The sequence below is a fragment of the Rhipicephalus microplus genome, chromosome 3 (genome assembly GCF_043290135.1).
Source record: "Rhipicephalus microplus isolate Deutch F79 chromosome 3, USDA_Rmic, whole genome shotgun sequence".
Taxonomy (NCBI): domain Eukaryota; kingdom Metazoa; phylum Arthropoda; class Arachnida; order Ixodida; family Ixodidae; genus Rhipicephalus; species Rhipicephalus microplus.
In genome coordinates this window covers 84,725,731-84,751,187 of record NC_134702.1, presented here as the reverse complement: position 1 = coordinate 84,751,187, position 25,457 = coordinate 84,725,731, and the positions used below count along the sequence as shown (strand labels likewise).

At 45.9% G+C, this 25,457-nt stretch overlaps 1 protein-coding gene across 2 annotated transcripts in view; it reads right to left on the bottom strand.

Moving 5' to 3' along the window:
* Nucleotides 1–25,457, bottom strand: part of LOC119172821 (protein ABHD15) — a 238,403-nt gene that overhangs the window by 23,595 nt on the left and 189,351 nt on the right. The window contains exons 1-3 of one of the 2 annotated variants that reach the window (XM_075889911.1): nt 17,927–18,168; nt 5,110–7,155; nt 829–1,069 (exon numbers count right to left, since the gene is read on the bottom strand). In XM_075889911.1, the coding sequence (XP_075746026.1) occupies nt 829–1,069; nt 5,110–5,411 (543 nt within the window). In that variant the 5' untranslated portion in view covers nt 5,412–7,155; nt 17,927–18,168. Of the gene's footprint in view, nt 1–828; nt 1,070–5,109; nt 7,156–17,926; nt 18,169–25,457 lie in introns of those variants that run through there. The other variant, XM_075889910.1, reaches the window with a different exon arrangement.

Genomic DNA, 25,457 nt, shown 5'->3' with positions numbered 1-25,457 from the left:
TCTACATGCTCTCGTGAAGTCATGTCGATTTTGGTACTCGTCAATGGTTCTCCTGCCGCGAGAGCAGGAGAACCTACGCAGCCAGTGAGATAGACAGACTAATAGATACGTTCTAGATGCGTTTATTTTGCCATTAAATACCTCTTTTCTCCCCTTTATCCCTTCCTCAGTGCAGGGTAGCAAACCGGATGTGCGTCTGGTTAACCTCCCTGCCTTTCCTTGTATCTTTATCTCTCTCTCTAAATGCTTCGTGCGTAATATTTAGTGCCTAATATATTTGTCAGCAACATTATATGTGGAATCGCCTACTGCCAGAAGAGATAAACTTAGCCAAAATTAGCGTGCATTTCGCTGAAAGCGATGCCGCTCTGCATGCCAGTCAATGCCAGCAAACGCGAACGTTTGAACTAATATGGCGTCCACAACAACAGTCCTTCCCTCCTGTTTCGGAGGAGCACTTCCTTCCTTCCTCGATGTGTAAGGAGAATCACTTTCACGTGATAGCGACACGTACGCAAAAGCGTGAAATGCCCCGCCTCCTCGGCCGCGCGGCCAGCCAAACGAGGCGGCCGGTCTTAACAGATGCACGCACTCGCCGCCTCGCCGCTTCGAAAAGCTTGCTTTCCTGCTTTGCCGCTTCGTTTTCGGTGTGAAGGAGCCTTTAGCTTGCCCCGTTATGTAGTGCTTGTTTCCGTGTACTCAAAGAAAATCCGATACAACCCATCGATCTTCGGCACGTGTGGTAATCCGTCAAATATAACGGCTTGTAAGTGTGGAATTTGTTTCTTATGCCTGAGTATTTCTTGCTCCATGGAAACCCCGACTCACCTGCAGTCTAGGCGTAGTGAGCGGACACCCGGCATGTCCCCGCTGTGTGAGCACCACGGCCCTCATGCCCCGCGCCAAAATGGCTCGGCAGGTGTCGCCCACGCTGCACGGGTCTCGGCCCAGGTCGGGCAGAACGAGCACAATGAGCAGCACCTCGTCCGGGTTGGCCGGCTGTGCAGATGGTGTGCTGCCCGCCCAGTCCAGGGCCACCAGACCACGGTCACGGAGCTGCAAATGTGTCCTGCGACAGTTTATGCGACGTGGTTATCGGCAGCTCGAGTAAAATGGTTGCATTAATGTCACAGTTTAGCCGCAAGGGCGAAACATAGATTGAGCGTGACAGCAACAAATTCAGACTTTATACGGAGTAGGGCTAGGAGCTAACTACGTTAGCATCCGATGGACCGTAACTCTACAAAATACTGGTAGAAAGGCAGACGGCTGCTTCAAAGAGCGAGCCGGGTTTGCTATCTGTCACTTCCACGCGACATATGGCAAACGGTGAGAACGCAGCACGTACAATGATTTGAGTTGTATAGTGATTTCAATCGTCATTACGTTCCCCTTTGATCAGAGTTCGCTGATGCTGCAGCCCTCCTCTCCACCCCCTTTCCCCCCACGCCTCTTCCCCGGCAATCCTCCATGCTCCTTCGCCCGATGGAGCCGCCCAGCGTATTTCCAATCGAGTGACACCCGTCTGCAGCCTTCTGAAGCTTTTCGTTGCACGTAGAACACGACGACACGTGGGCGGAGTTATCGGTTTGGACTTATAAGGAACATTACGGTGCCAACAACAATGCACTCCGAGTATCCATATAATTGCCGTCGTAGTAATACAGAAGTCCTATCGGTACATTTTCCAAAGAGACTTGCAAGGTTTGTGGTTTTGTTCGCTGAGGTTCATGGTCTATGTTTTGCCGGGCTAGGGCAAGAAATCAATGGCAAACAGATGGTGTAGTACTATCAAAACTTCTTGATTACAACTCCTTTCCCACCCTTCGGCCCTCCTCTTGAATTCGAAACTCATGCCTGCAAATTGGCCTGCTTGGGTAAAATAATTCTCTACCAGATAGCTACAAAAAAGAAAAAAAATAGAGATCGCAACTGCCCATTAACATGGCCGTAATATTGTTGAACATCGTCGCCCATGTTTATGGGCAGCAGAGCAGAACCGTGAATTTTGACATCGGAACTTCCTTAACGTGAGCTTAAGCCTCATAGTACACAAGTGTTCTCGCATTCACCACCCATTGAAATGCGGGTGCAGAGGAAAGCCGTATCTTCAAGCCGTCCGTGGTGGGCATTTACTTGTCGCACGTGCACCGAGTGGCACTCTCTGTTCTCTTCCAGAACACCCTGTCTAGGACCGGTGTGACTCGACCTTAAACCATTATAAAAATAATACAAGAGAGATTGAATGGCTATAGCGAGAAGTTGTGTATAATATGGTGAACATTAAGATTTGTAATAGGTAAAAGTTGGAGTCGTATAATGACACCAATTAGTATGAACAGCAGTTACATCTCAGAAACCTGCTGTATGTCTCTCGCTACGGTAAAGGGCCATGAATCGGGGGGAGTACCCCTCCCGCACCCATATGTTTTGTACTAGGGTCGCTTTAGCTATATTCTTCTTAACATCATGGTGCCAAAGGAGAAGATATTTTTTATTCTGAGGTAGGAAAAGATTAAAGCCTCAGACGGCACCATAGGAATATAGCAGACAAAAGAAAAACATACTTATTTTAAAAGAACGGTTAGTAAAGGACGTTTTAGGATATTGTTGGGTATAGGGCCCCAAATCGAGGGCTTCAGTTGCTTCCGCCGCCCGTCCCAGAGATGTGGTAAAAAAGGGAAGCGTTTCATTTTCTTTTTTTCTATAATCTTATTTTTTCCTGATATAAAGTAGATATACTGAATTGAGGAAGCACATGCCTTGGATTTCAACGGCCTATGGGGACGAAAGGTACCTCGAATGCAAGGCATTGCAAAGACAGAAGCATTGCTCCAGGGCATTGAGCACGGATGCGTGCTCGTTGAAGCTCGGAAACTTGTCGTTGAGGAAGAAAATGAACGGGAAACGGGACGCTGCGTAACAAAGGGCCCCGGGCTCGTTTCTGTCAGCCCCCGAGATTGTCTTCGCAGCATGTTCTGCCTCTGCGCTCTCGCTTTACTCTTCTTGGTACTCGCCTCAATTTGTTGTGTTCGCATCTTGCAACAATACGCCACTGTGCCAGTCACCGCGCACATACTGTTGACGCTCTTCCGTTGATCCTGCTTCTAGACTACCGGCAGTTCCTCTCATCACATATTCATTGACAAAATAAAAATAAAAATGAAAAATTGGCGGACGTCCGCAAAGTGAATGCTGATGATTAGCGAAGCTCCATTCAAGAAATCACAAACAATATAAGGAACGCTTATCTTTGAACTACATGTGTGCTATGCACGCTCTGTAGACGGTATTGCGCACAAATAATGATAAAACCACAAAGAATGTTTACTTGAAAACTATATGTACGCTCCGTAGACGGCATTGCGAACAGATGTTTTGCACCTGATATTGATATTGATTGATATGTGAGGTTTAACGTCCCAAAACTACCATAAGATAATGAGAGACGCCGTAGCGGAGGGCTCCGAAAATTGCGACCACCTGGGGTTCTTTGACGTGCACTCAGATCTGAGCACACGGGCCTACAACATTTCCGCCTCCATCGGAAATGCAGCCGCCGCAGCCGGCATTCGATCCCGCGACCTGCGGGTCAGCAGCTGAGTACCTTAGCCACTAGACCACCGCGGCGGGGCAGATGTTTTGCACCTGCGCTTTGACTAGGGGTGACGGCAAGCTTCGACGACAATGGTCAGACATCGTGAGGGCCTAAGGAGCTTCGCTGCTAAAAATGTCTCCGTGTAAGGTGCGATTAACGATGCCCATCTTTGTCGCCTGCGTAGTATCTGAAGTATGCGCGAAGAACATTACACCTCACGCCAAGAACAAGAACGAGCGTTTATTCAAGATGCTGCTGTCTGTCTGGGCTTTTAGACAGCGAACAGACGGCTGGAGCATGCGCACTGGCTAGGGGTACCAGTGTGTGTTATCGGCATGTGCTTCTGTCTGTGCCCATAACTTGTGATATATCAAAAGGTGCGATAATTTGAGGCACCACTCTTCTCAGTTCGTGATTCCCTTCTGCGTTAGAGCATGTTAATAATGCTTGAGAACCATATCGGTAGTCATTTGTAGTGAAAGCGCATAGAGGCATCCTAGTCTTTGACATCTTTCAGCTGAAGCGAGGCGTTGTATGGTTAACGTGACAAGCTTTTTTGATAAATCAAATCAGTTTTGGGCCAGATAATTGAACACGAAAGCTAGAGCCTGCATTGATATAGCTAGATATACCGGACCAAATATGTTCATATCATTTGAAGGAATGATTAGCCGACTACATAAGCAACAATGAGGCAAAAAGGCCACAGAAACAAAAAAAAAGGCTGCGTGCTTTTTTTATTTTGAATGGAACTTAGTTTATTATTGGGACACCGATACGTTATCACAGTGTAAATTTTTGTCAATTTGTTTGTAATAATCTGAATACTATGTAGTTGTAAGTGTACCTGCAGCACGTACAACCTCTTCAGTCATCCTTGTGTCCATCGGAATTAAGTTCGTACTAACATCATCGCATTCATATTTCGCGCTCCCAGAGATGGAACGCGATACCTTGTCCCGGCGGCGCTCACTTTTTATGTCATGCTTCTCTTATTGCTAGTCGGCGCTTAATACTTAGCTGAATCTGCTGGGTAAAGTCGGCCACGTAGGCGTGTGCAGTGTTCCCCTTAATGTTGGGTGGGGTGAAGCTACAGCGCAGCCCCCATCTCTCTTTCAACCTTCAATGAAGGCTCTGGCGATCGGAACGCCGAGCCCCCCTCCCCCCCACCCCGCCACGTCATGTGGAAATGGTGGGAGCCTATTTTAGCTTGGTACAGCTGCGGACGAACTACAGTGCATTCGGCCAAAGAAGCTATGGAAGATGCTTTTCTTTTCAACACATTTTTTGACAGGGTGTTGTTGACGAAATTCATTCGAAATCTATGCCCTATGTATGAGGTCGAATTCGACAACATCATGGAGTGCCGCATCGCCGCAATAAATACCGTAAGCCCTGTTTTACTAAAGACTACGTACATGTACGAGTACATTGTAGAAGGTGGGCGACAAGCAAAGAACTTCAGGCATGCGTCACCTGTGAAAGGAGCACTTCCGCCAGCTACACCTCACCTGAAGAAGGGCACCTCTGTGGATCGCCGCAACACCGTAGCCGCGAGCAGCGACTGGACGGTCGGGTGCCGCGCCCAAGCCGGCGGCGCGTAGGCTTGCGTCAGCGCGGGAATCGCCGTGGCCAGGAAGCGGGAGAAGTCCGACTCGCGAGCGACCAGCCGAGGCCTCGATCCGCGGGGCTCCAGGCGCGGCGACAGAGCGTGCAGCAGCAGCGCTGCCAGCCACACGAGTACGGAGAAGGTGGACAGCGGGGACAGGAAAAGAAGTTGAATCGCTTCCGCCATCAGTTCCGTTGTGGTCATGTCGTGCGCGAACACTTTACACGTTTCACGCCCGGTCTCGCGAGATCGAACACAATGCGCCGTGGAAGTGAAGCTGTAATGTCGCGTCTTCAGCGAGGCTTATGTGAGAGCCCGTCAACACATTTCGACAGACATCGATGCGTTTTGCCGGAGCGGTAACCAATGGTAACAATGGCATAGATTGCTCACAATATGGTATGCCTCCGGTCGTTTTATGTTCACGTTGGGGTTGGCGAGCACTCAGTGGGGTCGAGACACGTAAGCAGAGTTCAGGGCTGCCCTTTGGACGAGTAGACACTCAAAAATGCTGAATGACGTCAGGTCGTTCGTGGTGATCTGTAGAAGAGCTGGCACTAACGAAGACTACTTAGGAACGCTGGCTTAGGTCACAGAACAATTCTTGCCTAATGGAAGGCTCGGATGCGCACTGTCTTGAGCACACACACACAACCTATAGCCCGTGGATTGAACACAATAAAGGCTGTATTGATGAAGCCTTGCTTGCCCTTAGTGCCGAGCTGTATCACGACGCACTTTTTGCTCGAGCTTTCGTCCTTTGGTTAATATGTCTGTCTCGGACGTAGCACGCGCTGTCGCTTTCGGGTGGTTTCCAGCAAACAATTACGTTTACGTTGTACTGGCACATGTTTTCGTTTATGCATGAACAAACATACCTAGTCGACAAAGGCTTTCACATGCTTCAATTTTACTGCAAATAAATCATCGTTGCGCTCTGAGAAGCTTTTGAGCATGATGGCTTTCTTTGTTTTGCTCGGCAGAGTTTCAAACTACTCAGAATTACTTACAGGTACGTTACAAAGTCACTTAAAAACACTGAATTTTTTAGAGTCATCTCGCGTATCGCTTAAAGCAAGAAAAATCTGACCACGTACGCACTGTACACTGCCTCTTTTTTGTATATCATCACGCTGTACACGAAAAAGGAAACATTACATTAATTCGCGATAATCAGACAATAAAAACGTTGATCAGGGTTTCATCGTGAAAGGTGTCAGGTAATCAAAGCGTTCGTTTTAGCGACCTTTCCGCTCACAATTACTTTGAATAGTGTGCGCATCTTCTTTCACACGTTCAACTAAATGCTATTAGCTTTAACTTTTTATAACTGCGATGCCGCTATTACTTCATTTCGCTAGTTTTTTTCGTAATCTTAATCAGGCCACCTTTCTTTATCATTAGCTGAAACAACTCGTACAAAATTCAGCAAACACAATTTTAAGAGTTCGGTGATGAAAAGAACAAGCCTCACAACCGTGGAAGGGGTTTACATACTAGCTACAAACGTACGGGGTTAAGAAACGTAGGTCCTCACATTAAAACACGCCTTTCTAAGGAAGTTCTCATGTAATGCACTAGCGTGTGTTGCGTTTGTTCGTGTTTCAGTTAAGAAAGCAGAGTACCAGCTAAAGTCGTAACATTCAAAGTGTTCAGTGAATAAACTCGCGTCTTACTGTATACAAAAAGGACAAAAAAGAAATACGCCGTTTCGTATAAATATTTAAAAGTTACGAGGGCAGGCAGTCACCGCAGCATTCGCACACTGCACGGGCTCAACGACGACACTGCACAGCGTCACTGAACTGCATCACTGCATATAGTCGAGCCGAGACACCCGAAATGAAATGCCGGTGTTTGCTATTTCCGTGGCTCGCATGTTTGCCTTGTATCTTGCAGACCATCACGATTCGACGACTGCTTCCAAGGAAGTTCTCTGTTACAGCTCCTGCGCAAAAAAAAAAAAAAAAGGGGGGGGGATGGGGGAATGGAATGTCGTCAGAAACATCATGATTATGGCGCCTTCTCTATGAATTATCGAAGCTGAGATTACTTACAATAACTGGAACAACTCAATATGCTTGTAGGACCATCAACTTTTGCAAGTTAAAAAAAAAACAAGTTACTAACGCATTAACTAAAAGCAATTATCTGTTGTTACAATTAAGTCACGAGTTGAGCGCAAATATATGAGGGCTTTAGTTTGATTACACATATGTATTCTTGCTTCTGTATTCTTCTGTCTCTATTCATATAGTGCCATCAGTAGTTTGTCAAGAGTGGGTTTAGTTTATATATATATATATATATATATATATATATATATATATATATATATATATATATATATATATATATATATATATATATATATATATATTGCGGAATAGAGAGGTGGCGTCATTATTCGCGGCGCTCAAGTGCTCACTAACTACACTCTTAAGAAATTTGATTACCTGAGGACTATTCGTTTGTTTTCGAAATGGTTATAGCAACTAGAAAAAAAATTTCGTCAAATCTGTTTCAACTTCGACGTCTGCTTAACTACGAGCCAAGGATTGGTCTGGTACCGGCTGAATTGCGTTTCAATTACGTGATCTGTTTGTTTTGATTTCTGTATTGAAAGTACAATGCACACCAAATCTGATCGTCGAAGATTAGAGACACGAAGTGATGGCTGAAAATTTTGATATTTCATTAATAGAGCTCCTAGAAGGGCGTGAAAACACCGGCATCTCGCCAGAAATATTTCTGCTTTTGGTTTTGTTACGCAGCTGTTGTAGAACAAATTAAAAATACAAACACTAAAAAATTAGACAGGATGAATGAAACACGACACGTTCAAACTGATCCGAGCACTCATAATCGGTATAATTACTCATGGAACCCCTTACTTGGACCTCAAGAATTCTGGAATTGAAAAACTGAATACCCTTATACCAAGGCAATCAAAAGTGCCATAGGAATTTTCGAACGTGCTTCCACCCAGTGACGCTTAGGTCTCCACAACACCTGGAAGGAGCTCGTGGATGCACACAAAGTAAATCAACTCGAAACGGCTTGGATTATTTGAAAGTGGGCGAGCGACACTTCGAATATTGGGTTATCCTGAAGCAATGCAACATTGTTTTGAGAAAAGGGTGCTTCCAGCAACAATTAGACAGTACATCTCAGTAGCCCGCGATATATGCATCCTACCTAACATCTCGGAGGAAGAAAATCCAGAATAAAGAAGCACAGACAAGGTTACTGTTGCGGTCCGGACATAAGATACAGCGGAATATTTTAGAATCCCTGCCCATGTTCTCAACGTAGAAAACATTGATGGCAAAGAGAAAACGGCAGCTAGACTGTTAACTACAGAAATAGATGCGGCGGAAGAAACAGCGATAGTGCTAGTAGTCTCAACCTGTGCTGACACATCAATAATACTAACCGATTCTCAAGCACCTCGTATAAATATTAGGAAAGGAAGAATTCGCAAGCAAGCTTTAGAAATTCTCGCCACTGCAGCGAAGGCGAATCTACCTGAAACGTACACCGTTTGGACATCAGGTCACGAGTCCCTGATGGCAAATGAGGCAACCGATGCTTTCGCCCGAGCTCATGTGCACCGAGCCATCCCAGGGAACGCTCTAAGAAGGAATGAAGATGTACTTAAAAAGTACGATACACTGCAGCACTACAGGCTAAACAAAAAAGAACACATCCGCCAGCTCACCCCAGCCTGACCTGTAAAGGGGCAGTACACCAAGGAGGGTATGAGCCGAGCAACGCAGCCTTCCACAGGAGGCCTCTTCATGCTCCTTTATGCGACGGAGCCAGCCAGCGTGCTTCATCTCTGCTCTAGCGGCACCCGTCTGCAGCCATCGCAAGCCTTCACTTCAACGCCCGGGGCGATGTTATAGACTTGGACTTTATACGGAAAATGACGTGTGGCAACGATGACGGGGAAAATTCCTGTTGAATGCTGATATAATCATTATCGCAATGAAGAAAGCTACAACTGATGGACTCAACGCGTAGATTGCAATTAAGACAACCGAGAAAAGGCGGCGAATAAAAAAGGTACACAGAAAAATAGTCGCCGAAGCCAGTGCGGCGCCAGTGGACCTCAATAAATTCCTGTCACCTAGGTTCCCATTTGGTAAAATTGATTAAGGGGGTTTAAGAAGGGTAGGCCGTTGTCATTTCTCTTTAAAGCAGTTGTAATTTCTAGGCTGTGATTGATCTGGCCTAAATGTCACGGCTGCTGGGACATCGCCATAGTATGACCAAATCGAAATAATTCAAAACTGGCGTGACCCTTTGTGTGATTAATTTTGTCACTGAACACCTTAAATACATGCAGTAAAAAGCAGCTGCATGGGTCAGCGAGGTGAGGGCTAACATGGTTAATGATAAGTTGAAGTCGAATGAGTTAAAGAAGTTCGGTCTTTAGAGAAAAGAACTACCCATAATAAAAATAAGGTTACGAGGTCAGTGACGAACGCGTTAGAAATGCAGCTTTTACTCACTCAATCTAATGAAGGGAGTAAAAAGCGGTCGGAGTTTCGTTCGCGACGCAATGCAGGAAAGGTTACGAAAACGGACTGTGAAGAAAAGTTTCTCCCTTCTGTGTTGTTCATTTCAAGTACCGATATTATTCGGTACTTAAAACCGGGGAGCAGGTTGACTTTCGAACGCTTAGTAAATTAGTGATTTTACATTTTTTTTCTCTAGTCGCCTTGTTTATACGCTGCCTGACGTGGCACCGATAGTCAGTGTGTGCCGAAGACGACGGTGCTTCGTTTCACAAATAAATAAATAAATAAAAAAAGCTGACGAGAACGATTGAGTGAGGCAGGGCGCTGTCTGGCAATAATCACGATATTCTTTAAGAACTGCCCGTTCACTCCATTGAATCTAATCGACTACGTATTAACTTATTGGAAGCTTCAAGGCAATAGGGAGTTTTAGAATAGCGCACCGCGAGCCCTTGCGGTGTGGTGCGCTATGCTGCCACTGCGCATGCGTTGTAACGCGAGTCGGCGTTCGCGTTCGCGGACCGCACGCCAAAAATCCGAACTTGCGTGCGGTGATGGCGGCCCGCATGTGGCCCGCAAGCGCTGGTTTCGAGGCTACGATGTCGCTGCGATCGTGCGTTGCGGATGGCAGCAGGGCGAACGCTATTCTAAAGCTCATATGGCGCCCGCTACGCCCACAGCGCTTGCAAACGGTATTCTAAAACTCCCTAAAAAGGTCAGCTGTTCGAGGTAGCAGTGCTCCCGCTTTAAGGAAAAAAAAAAGTCAGCGGCGATTACGATGCTGTCTAACGCAAATCCTGGGCGCGGCCGTTCAGGCGTTTTGACTTTGCGAGAAGTTGGGGCAAATGGTTCTGCTTCGGCGGCACGTACCTATACGGATCCTTACGTCGGTGGCGTTGAGGCTCTGTTGGGGCCGCGGTTTAGCAGCAGTGACAGACGACGCTATTACACCAGTAGCATCACTCATTGGGTAGAAAGAGCTGGCGTAGACTATTTTCTACATAACTACGTGGTTTACATTAGGAAGAGAAACACCATGAGTAGTGTCATGGGCGCGGACAATTAGGTGCAGCCCATTTTACATCAACCGCCGCAAACGGAGCGTAGCGCTACTTCTTCGCCACCCGGGAGGCCTCGGAAGACGGCGCGTGGGTGCGTTCCTTAACAAACGGCGCTCGACAGAGCGCATTAAGGCCTGACCACACGCACCCGCTGCAGCGCGTAGCTTTCGACGCGGCGCAAGTGCCCTCTTCCCACACAGAGAAAGGCTGCGTGGCTACGCGATACAGCGTGCCCTCTCTCTTTATAGGAAGAGAGTGCCACGGCTTCCAGGGGAAATGGCGTCCACAGCTTCCATCTTAGAAGGGGAACGATGAAACTATGGCAAATCTCCCTACGTTTCTTCCCTTTGCCACTCTGTAGTCACATACAACGGTTGAAGTCTGCGGCATCTCTTCCCCAAAAGTTGATATGCACAGGTCTAAACCAATGGGCGCACGCTTCAGACGGACGTGAGGAGCCAGGTGATCGGTTGCCCTGTTTTCGGAAAATAATTGCAGAGTTCATGAGCGGGACTATATCCGTAGTCGCGGAGGCCATCGGCTACTGTGCCTCTTTGGACTTCTTCACTTTTATATACCTATAGCAACTGTAGTCTTCGAGTTGCCATTGCCTTGGCTAGTGTGCATGTAGTCGACATTCTGTGCACCGGCACGGTAGTATGTTCGCGACAGGTATTGTCATTATGAGGAAATACAAAGGCGCATGAAACAAAAGAAGCTGACCTGCATCAACAGTAAAACGTGACCGTTTTCATCATCAAGATCATGAGAAATACCATTCCAACAATATCGTTACAAAATTCCCTCGAAGTCCACAAGTGTAGAAGATTGGGCGATGTGGTTCGTCGTTCTTGAACTGGTATAGCGTATTGTGGTAAAAAAGAAATGACCGTGGAGACCGACACAAGAGGACAGGGTGCTAACTTCCAATTAAGTAAGTTCAAGTACCCCTTGAAGAATTTTCAGTATAAGTTCGTCTTCACTGGCATCATTTCTGCGAGTGTTTTATGACCATTTCCGAGCTCATGACCTGAGGAGCGGCGTAGATAACACAGCGTTCCCTGTCGTATATAGCACAAAAGACTGCCTTTTCAGACAAGGTGCATCTTTTTTTAACACGAAAGTGTTTTACGCCGGGGTCCACCACTGATCTGATGACGTATTTCCATCACGGATATGACATATAAAATATATGCTAATAGATTGCAAGAAAAAATAACGACATGAAAAAGTATTTCAGCGGGGCGTCGAGCCAATGACCACTCACTTCGCTGCGCGCGACACAAGCCACCATTCCTTGGAGCATACGTTGGCAATATTGCTAATGGCAAGCATTTTAGATATACCATGTACCACTGGCGGACCTCAGAGCTCGTCAACGTCACCACGTTTTCGTCATCGGTAGCGAAATGGCGCAACAGCCTCGCGTTGGGCGCCTCTCGCGTTTCTTTCAGCATTCACCTTCACGAGGCATGGCCCCTCGAAATGCGCGCGCGCTTATCAGAGGAGACTCGTGATTTAGGCGGGCACGAAGGTCACTTCGCTCGCTGCCGCGGCCGCGTTTGCGAAAGAAGAACGCTGCTTGCATACGATGAAGTGTATACTGTGCGTTCGTTTCGCGCGTCTTTCTTTCTCTTCGAACAGCATTCTTTAAGGGTCGAGCTGAGAGGGTTGTTTGTCCGCACTCGTGCTGTGTATGCTCATTTCGTGCGTGCTTTCTGCATGAGGTGCGCACTTTAGTTTCTAGATGCTTGCCGTTCTCCCCACGAAATTGTAATTCGTTGCTGTAGAATTCCTTCCTCCGGCCTTGTGGCGAAACAATGCAAAATAAACGCTCAGATACCTCAGTGAAGACACCTTTCACTTTTGTGTTACACCGATTCCTGAAAGGAGAGATCAGCCACAATTTTTGCGCATCTTATTTTGCCCCTGTTTCACTTTCGCTGGTAATATTGATTCAAGACTGCTTTTTCACATCGAGCTTATGCATTACGATCCATTACGTAATAGATTTCCTGGTAACATCGTTGCAACGCTTCGTAAAACGCTCCTATTGAGTGGTTCGCTTTGCATCTTTTAAGAGAAAACTGACGTAATATCCTCGATAAAAAAAATCAGGCAGACATTGTCTATACACACATTCCATATACAAGGAAAGTATAAGGGATGTCTTAAAAGAGAAGAGCCCTGAAATTTCCACTGTTTTCCTTTTCTTTGGATCTTGCACATCTTGTCCCAGCTTTCAGCTTCGCGTCATGGAGCTGACGGAATAACGAAGAACAGCCACAAACTTGAGCGCTCGTCCTAAGGCTAAAAAAAAAAAGATAAACAACAATAAAAAATACGTCCGCATACGTCTATCTTATAAAAGTTCGAAAGATTCAGAATATAAAAAGAGAGAAAACAATAAACAAAGCTAAAACAAATGTAAGGTGCCGCTTTTGTGGAACAACTGCTTTTGAACTAGGCAGAAGTCGGCGCTCCATAGCTGGAGTACCTCATTCGATGCGCCACTGGCGGTCTTGTAGTTGTGTAGGATCAAAGGTTTGCCGCATACAATGCAGAATTTCGTACAAAGCATTCTTTTGTCGAGTCCTTGCCTCCGGACAGGTCCGGGCGGAGGAGAATTTTAAAATTTGCATTATAAAGGAGTCAAATGAAGGCGGACAAGCAGCGGCTCGGGGCATGCAGGGAGAAGAGAAAAGGAAAAGGAAGTTCAAGTACGGGCACACGAGACGTGAAATCTAATATATAGAACAACAGTGAAGATGCAGATGACGAGATAAAAAATAAAATAAAAAGAAACGAGCGTTGCAAACGAGACGGCACGTTACCGCTATTTGCTTACAGCCATCCCGTTGTTAGGAAACACGAGTTTGCGAACCGTCTGGCAAGTTGAAGTGTGGTTAAGTTGCCGGTACACCAACTCTTTGAGTAAGTTCAGTGCAAGACAACTTTAAACCACTTGCGCTTGCGTAAAACTTACGCTAAATCAAGCACGCAAGAAGTAAAGATTGAAAAGACAATGAAGTTTAACAGGAACTGTTGAGGTTTGCATAAGTCTCTTTTTTTTAAAAATATGACGTCAAAAACAAAATTGAAAAAAGAAAATGCAGGAAGGTAGTGATTCCAAACGGCGCATGTGCTTCAGTGTATAGGAGGCTTTCATATGATGGATTATGAACAGGGCTCGTCGCTTGGTTTAGGTGTTATGTAAAAACGTGCTTTATCATTCGTTGAACGATTTACTTCGCAATTCACGTTTCATGTGAGGTGAGACGGTCTACGTTTCAAGGCCGCGTGAAATCCCAAACATACGGTCAAAAAAAAAAAAAAAAAAGGAATGCGCACAAGCTGCGCGTCTACTTCGTCCACTTCGTCGTTGCACCGTTCGCCCGTGTAGCAGCGCAGTATAGGGCGTGAAGGAGGGTGGGAAGAGTGCGTTACATTACCAATACCGTGGATTCTTTGTTTCTCGATCACCCTCCACAAAAACAACGTTGCTCTCCTCTGGACTCCAGTCTCCAGCACATGAAGGACTCCAAAGGAAAACGAATGAGAGGAAAAGCAGGAATGCTAACCAGTTCGGCATGACAGGTACGCTACCCTGAACAGTGAGGAAGGAGGAGAGATTGGAAAACAAGTAATGAAAGTGAGAAAGAGAGGGGGATAACGTACGCTCACAAATAACGTCACAGTGCAGAGTGGTCGGCCGTCTTGTGCGGTATGCGGCATTGCTCGTGCTCTGTCTACTGTCCTATAGGAATTTCAGCAATGCCTTGGTTGCTTGATTTCTGGTCGATTTTTCAGGACGATATTGGTGCATAGTTTCTAGTGTCATCGTTCTCTTGTGAAGACCAGCAAGAGAGAATGAGAAGCATAGGGCTACAAATGAAACAAAATGACTCGTGCAGCTGCTCGAGGATTCACGCACTGAGTGATCGCTAATGTTCGCCATTGTCTAGGGCCAAGTCATTCGTCGTAAGACAACCGTAGATGCACGTTGATGACATTTCATTAAATCTGTACATAAAAAGGGCGCGGCGCCGCTTATATATAAAAATATATAAAAAAATTATATAAACATATAAAATTATATAAAAATATATAAAAATTATATAAAAAGGGCACGGCGCCGTTTCAAGAAGCAACGCGCTGACACGCTGCAATGCGTTCATGTGGCCAGGCCATAAGTTTGTGTCAAGGACCCGAAAATAAAAGGCTGCTACGCTTTCTGTAACACCCCCTTCTACGTTCTTGTTGCGAGGTAAATAACATACTAATATTCATGCAGTTCGTATAAATAATGTACCAGCCTGTTACAAGGTTCACAGCGTGCTTTACAATTTGGAAATTCACGCATGGGTGAAATCGATGTGTCACTAACCTTCTGCTAACTAAAATGGTAACAAAGCTACTAGCGACGCTACATGCCTTTCTTTTCTAAACAGATATTATATATGCATGTGGCGATCTTGGTTGCAAAAGCGTCAGATGAGTTTTGCCGCCAAATATATACATTGTCACGTGGTCGTGACGTTGTAGAAGGCAGCAGTTGGCGGGTAAAGTCGGACTTTTTATTTGGGCGAACCTGCGCCCGAGAAACACCAAGTCAGTCTGCAAGCGATTAGCCCCGAGAAGTTGGGGTGGCGCTGCCTGGCGGGATGTCTGGATTACGTCATGGCAAGGATGCTTCGACGCTTGCCGTGGCGCGCGAACATAACATGCGCTCGCATTGTACGCTGTTGCGCTGTTTGCGATCACTTTTCGCTTGGCTCAAGCTTCAGATGAATGACGAAAAGAACATCAATGATGATCCTAGTAAAACGACGGAAAACGTTTGTTCAGGGAAATCCCCGATGGTTACCACACTTCATCGTACACAATTTCATCAGGTTTGAGTGGTCGCGCTGTTAAATTGGATGATGGGCTCGATTCTCGGCAGCGGCTGCTGCATTCAGACGCGAATGAAGAACAACAACATGTTTGTGCTGGGTACAAGGTTATTCTACAGAATGTCTTGTATTCAAGTCGTGGTTTTTACACATGACAGCATATTTGCATTAATAGGTTGCTTTCTTCACTAGCGGTTCTTTCGAAAGATGTGATGTTTTCACTTCCGAAAGTTTTATACGTATTGAACAAATGCACCTATCTTGCCTCAAAAATTTTTTTTTCGCCTGTGTACCAAGTTCCACGCACAGTTGCTAAAACCTGATGCAGTATCGAGAGCCGAAAAGTATATCCAAAGCACTTGGCCAAGAATACCACCGCAGCTGTTGAATTTGTTTTTCATACGTACCCGCTCACTCGTCATGTATACAGTTTGACGTTTTCCGCGCAGTTATTTCGGCGAATAATCTCACTAAAGACGAGTTGACGTTAATTGCGGAAACTTCATGCAGCATCGTAGCAACGGCGCTGTTAAACGGGTAAGTACAGGTTTGATAGCCCACTTGTACAATATTTTACTTGCATTCGGTTACACACGAGCTTCATTAACTTGTATGTAGATATGACGTGCGAGACCAGACACTGACTCATCAAGGTGAAGACCGTTTACGTGGGCCACGTTATTGAAACCGTTCACAAGGCTCGACTTTCAATCGTTTAAACGATTGTTCTCAATAGTGCTCTCACGTGAATGAAACATTGCCGCTTGTGATGCGGTGTTTGATTGGGCCAGCTGTTCACGCAAATTGGAATATACGGCCACATAATTCCTGGTGACTAGCTGTCTAGAATAAATATTTGGGGAATCCAAGTACACCAACATCTCAGCATTTTCCCGAACCTTTTGTGTTTGACGTTTAAATTTGTTTGACATTCCAGATATATTAAAAAATTTTAAAGTAGCTTAATCTAACGTCTCTTTTAGAAAAAAGCGCAACATATTCAAATCTACCGAATAATCTGCATAAAAATCGGGACGTATTTAGTGAGTCTGAAATCATTCAAATTTTATTTCTATTTATTCGGACACATTTTCTAACCCTTGGAGTGCACACCCATTTGCAATGAAGTTGGAATCATCAGCGTAAAGCCTTCTAGCGCCGATTTCTCGGTGTATAAGCAGTGACACAACAACGAATGCCTTGCAGCAATGTACCGCCGTTTTCACAGTGAATTTCCCGTTCAGACCGTATAGTTTGCTCATTAGATTATCGCAACTTTCTGCAGCTCACTTAGCTATCACTATCAGCGTAAACAGCCTCATTTTACCTTGGTAGATTTGCATCATCACAATGAGCACTTATCACCACCGTCTTGCGTGAGAGCGCGCGCACACGGCATGTACAGCAAAATGAGATACTCAGCTGCAGAGCAAGCATTGCTTCATGGGAGCAAGCAAGTCATTGCCGTGACGCCATTTCGCCCTACTACCGCGCCGCCAGTGTTCGTTTTCGGGACTATGAAAGTGGCGAACAGGGCGTCGGCCGTCGATAATATGGTTCACGGCAAGGTACGTCGGCATTTATTCGTGCGGCATCGAACATTCCAGCGTTATCGGTAGTGGCACCGTTTCTTCGAGAATAAACCTGGCTGTTCGCCTTTGCACGCTCAAGTCTATCAGATGATTGCAAAATAATCTGGAATCCTATAAGGCATTCTAGCGTAGTGCAAAGCTGTGTTGAAACGTGCAGTGGGCCAGTAACATATACAAAAACGTGATGATTGATTGATATGTGGGGTTCAACGTCCCAAAATCACCATATGATTATGAGAGACGCCGTAGTGGAGGGCTCCAAAAATTTCGACCACCTGGGGTTCTTTAACGTGCACCCAAATCTGAGCACACGGGCCTACAACATTTCCGCCTCCATCGGAAATGCAGCCGCCGCAGCCGATATTCGAACCCGCAACCTCCGGGTCAGCAGCCGAGTACCTTAGCCACTAGACCACTGCGGCGGGGCTACAAAAACGTGAAAGAGGAGCTTGGCAAAACTTTAGCTAGAGCTACATTGGTCGTATCGCTGTGGCCGGTGGCCGCACCACGAGCTGAGCCGTTGCCTAGAAAACCCCACAGCTGACAGTGCCACTCGCCGCTTCATCTGGCAGGAAGCCAGATCAAAAGCCCGTGAAACCACGTTGCGACAACAGATGAGGAGCCGGCGTTGCGTCGTGTACTTACATATAAGGGGCGGCTTGGTGGGGTTCGTCGGCACATATGAAAAGTCAGTCGAAGAGACTGAAATAAGCCAGGCTTCGTCGTTGAAACTAAACAAATAGAAGGCGGCAGGTCGAGGAGATGGAGGGAGAACGAGCCACACGCCCCGAGAAGCCTTACCGTACAGAGAGCCAAGCTAAACAGTACGATTAACCGTACCTCTCACTACGCACACACAGGCGTAATTGAGTTAGGCCACAGCCAGTTTTTCAAACATATGAATGCCCTATGAAAATGAATTGCGTCACTGACATCGTCACATATATCCTTTCACTTCACCGGTAAAATACAGACAGAGGAAAAAAAAAGGTGCCAAAGACGGAAGATAGCGCACAGAAAACAGAGCTAGCCGTTATATATTCATCACCAAGAAAAAGAAATGCACACAGACGTTGACGTAGGAAATTATGGGATCCAGGTTTCTCTGCTTTCTTTCACTTGCGCCCGTGTTTGCTCGCCCAGCAATTTATCCAACAATGCATTCATTACGGATCGAGCGTGTTTGCCAACTCATGGGCCTGTTAAGCCAAGCGATACCTGCGCAAATTACTTCCGGGTGTAGAAACATTGTCCACGCTTTTCTATTACCTCATTGAGTATTAGAAGCGAGGTATTAATGAGACTATAGCGTTGGTGCGAACACATTGCGGATATTTCCGACTGTGCATTACGACCGTAATGGAAAACAGTGTGAGATTGTTTAACGAAAATGATGGGCTATAGCAAGAAAAGTGCTCTAGGATTATGCTGGGCTATAGTTTGAATATGGCGGATTGGTTGTAAGAAACGAAAATCGGTGCCTGTTCTGCAGGAAGCGATGTTAAATGCACAATCAAGAAAAAGTAATAGATGGAGCACAAGATTGTGACAGGAAAACAAAAACGCCCCGCCGCGGTGATCTAGTGGCTAAGGTACTCGGTTGCTAACCCGCAGGTCGCGGGATCAAATCGCGGCTGCGGCGGCTGCATTTCCGATGGAGGCGGAAATGTTGTAGGCCCGTGTGCTCAGATTTGGGCGCACGTGAAAGAACCCGAGGTGATCGAAATTTCCGGACCCCTCCACTACGGCGTCTTTCATAATCATATGGTGGTTTTGGGACGTTAAACCCCGCATATCAATCAATCAGGAAAACAAAAACGAAATTGAAGCAAATGTTGGTATATCTACGTCGCTCTCATCTATCGCGTAGCGTACTAAGAAATATTGAAAATTATTTAGCTTCCGATCATCGCTTGTGCAATCAGAACATTAGGTGTGACAACTAATCTAATCTCCTTAGCACAGAACTTATATATCAGCAAGGAACAGCGTTAATCGCCGTATACTTGTTTATATTTCGGCACTGATATTGTCTTAGCGGCTTCAAGCACAGCGCACTGTGTCACAGTTAGTGTACTGTGCATGACAAACCAGAATGTATTCGAAGGTTCTCGCTCGCTATCGTGAAATTTACAATGGAATAGTCTTGTCAGAGAAAAGACCGCATATTTGATGCGAACACTCGCATAAATCTCGGAAATAAGTGAGCCCGATCGATTGATTGATATGTGGGGTTTAACGTCCCAAAACCACTATATGATTATGAGAGACGCCGTAGTGGAGGGCTCCGGAAATTTCGACCACCTGGGGTTCCTTAACGTGCGCCCAAATCTGAGCACACGGGCCTACAACATTTCCGCCTCCATCGGAAATGCAGCCGCCGCCGCCGGGATTCGAACCCGCGCCCTGCGGGTCAGCAGCCGAGTACATTAGCCACTAGACCACCACGGCGGGGCAGTGAGCCCGATCGATTACTTTAGGATTTACTACAGTGACGTCAATGTAATACGTTAAGTACATACACACAATAAGCAGTGCATATATAGCTGGCGTGTTTGAACTGGAGAATAAGAGATGTGATTGAAGTAGCTTCTTTTGCGTAAAGTGTGGTTTCCTACTGACCAAACATCTATGATCTAATGCAAGTCGGCGGGTGCGTTTCGTCTACGAGTTCCTCGGCTTCCAACGCACCCTTTCACTCGCACATCTATAGACCACACGATGCCACGGTGGTGTTATCGCCCTTGGACTTGATACAAAGCCTCACGGTGATGCTCATGGAAAGAATGAACCTGGAGCGTCCACGTCATTATTATTGCAATAATATTGTGTCAAACATCCAAACAGGATAATGCTTTCTTAAAAAATAACATGTGAAATTTTATGACCCACATGAACGTTAAGCTATTTATAAGCTTGAAATTCTATTAAAAGAAAATATCAGCCAATAAAAGTGTTCGGCGTGTGAATGCAGAAGGCATTGAAATGAGAAGTTTTGCAAATTTAAGGCGCATTTGCTAGTCTATATTGCTGTGTTGTTTTACAACGAAAGCTGTTTTGAGATCAGAACTTGGGTCACGCGCAAATGTCCGCCACCACCGCTGACCTGGGGCTCGAACCCGGGTCCACTGGTTCCGCACGGAGCTACGCTGGTGCTTGTGACTTGTTGGCAAACTTGCCTTAGGAAGGCTTGATGTCGGGAAAGCAATCTCGTTAATAGGACTTATAAAGCGTTTTAAAACAACGAAAGAACACACGCAGTCGTCGCGCAACGCGAACAGCTTTACGAATGGGCCGTCCAATGCTCCAACCCATTACAAAAGCGTGTTCTTATTCACCTATTATTTGTGGCGCATACCCACTTCGGGTGTAATTCCTCATCGTCGTCAGCCATTGCATGAACAATTGGCACACAATTTATCGCAATATTTTAGCGGATGCCATGCTTCTCAGAAGAATGACGAATGATAACATCGCGAATGCTGGCCTACTACCCAGAAATTAATATTCCTATTATAGCCGCAGCGAGTACTCAGCAAGTGTGCTTGCAGCAGTTACCCAATGAGCCTCTACACTGGGTTTCAGCCACAGGGATGTTTTATTCGCCGTTCAGGAATACATCACTGCGACTAAACGATTTTCTTGCTAAATTACGGTCTCATAACTTTTCTTTATTTTTTCTGCAAACTTGCAATTGGCATTTCAAATCAGAATTAAACAACAAAAGGTTTTTAGGAATGACGTAATGCTGAAAGTATCGGGCAAATTCACCTTATAATTGGCCGATCCCCTCCTTGGGGTACGAGCCATTTGCACAAGAAAACAACGACAACAACAAAGGGCTCTGAAAGGCCGATCTAATACATTTCGCTGTGACTGTGCTGCGTCTTTCACGCAGGCTAGGCGTTTTTTAGTCAAGTTTGCCAAAGAAAGAGTTTAAACATAAGCAACACAACGTATGCTGTATTATTAGCCACCGCGACAGCATCCAAGAAGTACGAACCACTCCGATATAGATGTATAACACTTAGTAAGAACAGCCACATCATCTGTTGGTCATAGCTGTTGCGAATGTGTCATGCACGCTCAGTCTGTTTAGGATGTGATAAAATTTGTGGTTAAATAAGTTTAAAAGTTGACCCTAAGAGAGACTGCGACGTCTGATTCAGGCGATTAATAGTAATGGCGGCGGTGCTTTACAGAGTACGGAATGGCTGACTGAAAATGTCTGCTTCCTAACTCCTGATTTGCTGACGGAAACTATGCCTTCCTGATGCATGATCACCAGCCACTCAGGGCCCAGGAAGGTGGTAAAAGTCACCTTTTTGGTTCTTGAGCAGCTGATGCAAACTGCGCACCCGTGACTTCTTAGTGGCTGGTGGCAACGATGCTCTGCAAACCCTTGTCAGTCGGACCAAAAAAAAAAAAAAAAAACTCTTCAAAAGTCTTTCAAACGTATTATTGGGTGGCAGGAACAGTGCCTTCCAGAGAATTGTTGGTTGATAGCAGGTGTGCATTCAAGAACCTTGACTGGTGGATGGAAATGTTTCTTTCCTGACCACCTAACTGTAAAAGTAGAACTGTGATTTCTAGATCTCTGACCGGCTGGCGACAAGAATTGTATACAGACCTCCACTTGGCGGACGGCAACTGTGCATTCAACACCCCTCAGTGGCTGACGACGACAGCGCCTCCAAGAACAATGTACTCTTGTCCTTGAGACGGGCTAACGTGGTCGAAGCAGTGCTGTAGACTGTGACACATTTCGCAAGCATCCGCTGGTTACTTGGAAGAAACAGCTAAGTATAAAGCTGCGCGCCATTCTGTCGTACACTAAACCACTGAGAGTGAATGAACGAGCGCATAGATTAGAATTCCTAGAATTTTGCCATCGAAAGTATACGCTGTCATTCACTTCCCGCAAAGTGGTGAGTGGGCGCTTAGCACGATGTGTTCTTTCTTTCTTTTTCTTTTTTTCGCTTCAGCAAAACTTTTGCGTAACGGAGATGTCGTTATTCGCTGAAAAGACAGGTATTAGAGTTATAATAGATTCTCCGAGAACACGTGAGGCTAGACAGACCTTTTTATTCACAAGGCCGAGGTTTGTTGCTGTGCGGGAGGAACAAAACAAAACGAAACAAAAATAACTATAGGAAAAATGAAGTCTAGCCTAATTGATTACAGGCACTGCGTGAAACATAAAGAAATACACAAGGAAAGAAAGCAGAGAACTTCCTCGTACAAAGACAGTTGGCCGATGTGTTAACGGTGGAGTACGGTAGCCCATGATTGGACGCTTAGATTTACTTTTTCACTTTTGGACATTTCTTTTTAGTAGAACTGTTGCGCGTCGGATAAATGCTCCCACATTCTGGACGACCTTGGTGCTACTTGCGGCATAGTGTATCATTGAAAAGAATGCTTCACAAAGTTCCTCGCCGTGTATTGCATATGCATGACTAGCAGAGAGAGAGAGAGCGAAAGAGAGAGAGTGAGAGAGGAAAGGCAAGGAGGTTAACTAAGCTTTGGAATGACTAGGAAGGTACAGAAGAGCTTTAAATGAGAATAACTTTTGATAACTAGAAAAATGTAGTGGATCTAAACGAAAACTAGTTGAACGATGCATGAACACACCTCCTATATATGAGAATATGTAAAAGCAAAACTTTCTGGGATTTACCTGCTGTGAGAATGCGTGGTAATACAGAAATCGCTGAATAGGTAAACGGTAAATAAGTAAAACGCAAATTAGTAAAATGTGTTAGGCTAGTTAGAAGAGATATTTCTGACCCCTGAAGAAGCCGCCCAGACTTCGAAAGGTCGGGTTTTCTTAAAACCAATTTTGGTTAAAGTTTTCTCTTTCTTCGAGGAAGAATTTTTATTTAGTCATTCATGGCACTAGAAGATGAATTGCACGGTATCCTGTATTTCTCACGCACGCATGCTCAAACACACACACACACACACACACACGCACGCGCACTGTTTGTCATGTGTAAAAGCCGAGACGTTCTGAATGGAACGCCACCGTAATGAGTGGGGTACTGCTTGCCCAAGCTTTAATCACGCAGAAAAGCTGTTTATGCACTTTTAGTATTACGGAGCTCATTAGGTAGCAGTGCACTCGAAGCTCGTGAAACTGTCGAGCGCAGGTGCAGCAAGCGCGCTTGAAGTGATCGATCCCTTCGGATCCAGCCGATGACGCCCGTCAAAAACATCGCCATCCTTCAACTCCTTGGCACGGAAGGAAGTAACAAAAAGGAGAAGGCAGGGATGTTAACCAGAAAGACATCCGGTTGGCTACCCTACACTGGGGAATTAAGGAAGGGGACAAGAAAGATGAGAAAGAGGGAAGAGAAGAAATAGAAAACGGGAGAGACTGACAGTAATTTCACTGCAGCGTGTAGAACTCGACCACAAATCAGAGGCGTTCACAAAAACTCGTCCTTCTCAAGAAACACAAGAGGGAATTCACTGTTTTGTGGGCTGTCAAGGGATGTGGACTCAAGGGGTGTGGACTGTCAAGGGATGTCGGTTGGCCTAGTAGCCTCCCGAAACAAGTCATTGTGAAGGAAATGCCTTTAGGTACGTCGGCTCACAGTCCACAGAAGTTGCCACATTCTTATCTCTTTGTGGCTTCCCGCTGCTGGTCTCTCGTTCCGTGAGAAAGGCACTGGAGTTCCAGGTCTTGGAAACGCACCTCGGCTCCCCACAGACAGCATGTCGATAACGAACGAGACTCGCAACAGTACTTGCAGAAAACTCTATGGCCAAGACTGGCCAATGATCAGCACTCCCGCTTATTACTCGCTTTCCTCCGGGATAGTTGCAAGTAAATGCCCAATTCACCATCGTCTAGTTTAATCTCAAAGTGACGGCAAAACGTACCGCGTGTTTTGTCGCGCTCAAACAAGATCAGCAGCTTGTTTTGAGGCTACTCGGTTTGCTTGCACAGACAACATCGAGCTGTAAAGGCAGTTCGATTCCAGCTTTTGAAATGACACGGAAGAATTGTGGCACCATACCTGGCGTACTGTAGCGTCATTCATGGTTCGTTGTCAGCGCATCCCCATCGCTAATGGTAGTTGCCGACAAAATTTTAACAGTAACAGCAAGTAGCCAGCGCGACAGGGCCAAACGTACTTAAAAAAATATTCGCCCCGTTTGCTTTTCGGTAAAAACGGTCACAAGCAGCGTACCGAATTCCTTCTCAAGACAAACGACGACTGTCAACACTGTGCACTGGCGGGCGCAGTGTTCTCCTTCAGGGAGGGGCGACGGTTCATCGCATCCCCCTCCCGCTCCCTATTATGTGAATGTATGAAGCTGATTTTGCCCCCCCCCCTCTTGAGTCAGTGCGCCCTACTCCCTGTTATATCACTGTGATGAGTAAGGTATATAATAACAGCATCTTATCGGTACTTACCTACGGAGCAGAAACCTGGAAGATTACAATGAGCGTTCAACTTGAGTTGAAGACGACGCTGGGAAAAATGGAAAGAAAACTGATTGGTGTATCTCTGATGGACAAGAAGAGAGCAGACTGTATCAAGGAACAAGCAGGTGTTAAGGACATCGTAATCGAAATCAAGAAGATGAAGTGGTCATGGGCAGAGCACGCAGCGCCACGGTGAGGTAACCGCTGGTTATTAAGAATCACAGAGTGAATTCTAAGTGAATGCAAGCAGGTGAAGGGGAGACAGAAAGTTAGGTGGGCAGATGAGATCTGGAAGCTTGTGGGTATAAATGGCAGCAGCAAGCGCATGTAGGGCCGAGTTGACTGGTGGAACATGGGAGAGGCCTTTGTCCTGCAGTGGACGTAGTCAGGCTGCTGCTGCTGCTGATGATGATGATGATGAGCGGGCTGACTTTGCGACCCCACTCCTCTTTTGTGACTTGTGCCGGGGGTGGCCAACCCTTAGCCCTTTCCCTCCGTGTACACACCTATTGCACTGAGCAATGCATCATTTAATATATAATTTCTACTTGACACATGGAAACCGGGCCAATGACAAACACCTTGCATGGTCTATCGTTTAATTGAAATTAAGCTATACAATAAAGTTAACGGCTGCATCGTCAAAATGTTTGCTGGGTCAACTCAACAGGAAAACCTGCTCCGAAAAGACGGTGAGCAGATGCCAGGTGTGCAGACGAGGAGGCATGGTTACGAACA